The sequence below is a fragment of the Portunus trituberculatus genome, chromosome 12, assembly GCF_017591435.1.
Source record: "Portunus trituberculatus isolate SZX2019 chromosome 12, ASM1759143v1, whole genome shotgun sequence".
Classification (NCBI taxonomy): domain Eukaryota; kingdom Metazoa; phylum Arthropoda; class Malacostraca; order Decapoda; family Portunidae; genus Portunus; species Portunus trituberculatus.
In genome coordinates, this window is record NC_059266.1 from 12,314,066 (window position 1) to 12,317,133 (window position 3,068).

General features: G+C 35.8%; 1 protein-coding gene across 1 annotated transcript; it reads left to right on the forward strand.

The window, feature by feature from the left end:
• Window positions 1–237: 237 nt before the first annotated feature.
• On the forward strand, window positions 238–1,816 carry LOC123502587. The gene is made up of 2 exons (XM_045251741.1): window positions 238–654; window positions 709–1,816. The coding sequence occupies exons 1-2, from the start codon at window positions 483–485 to the stop codon at window positions 1,554–1,556; spliced, it is 1,020 nt and encodes a 339-aa protein (XP_045107676.1). The 5' UTR covers window positions 238–482; the 3' UTR covers window positions 1,557–1,816.
• The last annotated feature ends 1,252 nt before the right edge of the window (window positions 1,817–3,068 follow it).

A 3,068-nucleotide genomic window follows, 5' to 3' on the forward strand; every position in this document is an offset into this window, starting at 1 on the left:
ACAAACGCTGTGATAGAGAAACGGGCAGCTTTCTCTCGTCTCCGTCAACATCGTGGGAATCCGCAGTGTCTGGACGCTTTTTGACGCTGCCGAGCTCGGGCCCGCCGCGTTTTGAAGGAGACACAAAGAGCTTCATGGAAAGCCTATGTCTCATCCATTAATGTTCACACCTCTCTCACGGATGTATTCAATAATGATTTTAGCTCTGACAATTTACCTGGCCCAGATGATACATATCGCGGTTTAACACCGCATTCGACGTGACACACAGTCAAAAGGACAACAATACACCCCAGGACAGCTACAATAGAAACAACAAAGAGGAAAGACTGCTAGCAACGCGATATTCAGGGCGGTATTGGCAGGTATGCAGAGACGGGCAGCAATGGGAGAGAGCTGGCAACTCAAAACATAAACAACGGAGTAGTTGCCAAGTTCGACGATACAACAAGCTACAACCTTCCCTTGGAACAATAATTTTAATGATACTACTACAGAGTGGTGATATCAGCACCAATCCCGGCCCCCAGTGTAGAAATGTGAATGAAAATAGTGTGAAGACAAGAGAGGAAGGAAAAAGACGCCCTAAATATCCATGTATGCATTGTGGAAGAGGAATTATTAAAACCAGCAAAACAAAGGAGTGTGAAGAATGTAACTGCAAGGTACACATAAAGTGCATAAAAAACGTAATATATAACAAGAAAAGTGAAAAGAAAATATGTGAATTGTGCAACAAAGGCATATACACGAACAGTAAATCGTTGATATGTGTTCTTTGTAATAAGGTAGCTCATTTAAAGTGCATTAGAGGTAACCTGAAACACATCACATGGCAAGAAAGACAGTGTAAATACATGTGTAATTCGTGCTGTCTAGCTGAATTGCCTTTTCAGGAGGAACATCACAGTGACAATGCTCAGGTAAATGTAGAAATATGCAATGATTTAAACGAAGGTAATGAACATCCTGACATCACTACACCATCCAAATCTGACAGCAAAATTTACGAATCATTTAATAACAAAGGGTTACACATAATACATATAAACAGCCGCTCACTCATGAATAAATTGGAGGAAGTTAGATTATTGGCACTTAAAACTAATGCGGCAGTAATGTGCATTTCAGAAACTTGGCTTGACGATTCAGTTACCAACAATGAAATAGAAATTAGTGGATACCAGGTAATAAGAAAAGATAGAAATAGGAATGGAGGAGGAGTGTGTATGTATATAAAATCATGTTTAACCTTCAACCAGAGGAATGATATAGACACTGATGGACTTGAAGTTATTTGGTGTGAAGTACTTTTGCCAAAAACAAGACCTATTATTGTTGGTTGTTGCTACAGACCTCCGCAGCAAAATAATTTCTTAGATTTGCTAGAAGAAAATGTTACAAAATTTTCCCAAGAGGATGAAGTGATAATTCAGGGTGATATGAATATATGTTTTCTTAAGAGAATAGGGCAACTGTACAAAAGGTATGTAAACTTCATGAAAATGTTTGGTATGGAACAACTAATAAGTGAGGTGACCAGGGGAAACTGGTAAATCATCAGCTATTTTAGACCATATAATATGTAGTAAACCTGAAAAAAATTAGTCAACAGGGAGTACTGCCAATAGGAATTAGTGATCACTATGTAATATACTGTACTAGAAAGACAGTGAAGGCATGTATAAATAGTCATAAGAGTATCAAGATCAGATCAATGAAAACATATGATGCACAGATATTCAATGAGGAATTAGGGAGCCAAATCTGGAACAATGTTTATGAGGCAGAAACAGTCGATGAAGCATGGAACAATTTTAAAACATTTTAATTAAAGTAATTGACAAGGTAGCTCCGGTAAAAGAAATTAGAATTAAACAAAGAACCGAACCATGGATAACTCCGCAAGTGCTAGACATGATTAAAGAAAGAGATAGACTTTTAGGTGAATATAAAAAGGATAAAAACAGCAAAGATAAATATGACAAATTCTGCAAATCAAGAAACAAACTACAACAAAATATAAGAAAGATAAAATCTACATATATCTCCGATAAAATACAAGAAAACTATAACAATAGCAAGAAATTATGGCAACGGCTCAAAAATTTAGGTTATTCTGGAAAATCAAAAGAAGATACAAAAACAGTGCTTAAAATTGAGGAAGAACTATGTTTTGACGGAAAGAAAATAGCATCATACTTTAACAAATTCTTTACAACCATAGCATCAAAGTTGGTTAGTAAATTGCCATATGCGGATAGGATTTTCACTACGGACTCTTATAATTTCAAAACTACTACAGATCCAAAGGACTTATAGAAAATAAGTTCAAACTTACTGGGACAACTGAAGATTATGTATTCAATTTACTAAAGAAACTAGAAATAAATAAAAGTACCGGTTTAGACTGTATACCAGCGAGGTATATAAAAGATGGAGCACCAATACTAAAAGGTCCAATAACTCACATTATCAATAAGTCAATATATACAAATGAAGTGCCACAAGGATTCAAAGAAGCTAGAGTAAAACCACTGTACAAAAAGAGTAACAGGCAAGAAGTAAGTAACTACAGACCAGTCAGTATCCTTAATATAATATCTAAAGTACTAGAAAGAACTATATATGATCAGTTATCGAATTACCTAAAAGAAAACAATATCATTTATGAATTTCAATCAGGTTTTAGAGACAGTCATTCCACAGATACATGTCTGACTCATTTACTAGACTTACTAAAAACTAATATGTCAAAAGGGATGTATACGGGCTTAGCTCTCCTGGATCTGCAAAAAGCATTTGATACTGTTGACCACCATATCTTGTGTGAAAAATTAAAAGCAATGGGTGTAGAGTCAGTGGAATGGTTTTACTCTTATCTAAGTGGAAGAAGCCAAATCGTGAAAATTGATGAACATTGCTCGGAAACCAGAAATATATCCTGTGGGGTACCACAAGGGAGCATTTTAGGTCCACTACTGTTCCTGTGTTATGTAAATGACATGAAAATCAGTGTCTCATGTAAACTGTTGCTATATGCAGATGACAGCATTTTGATTGTTCCA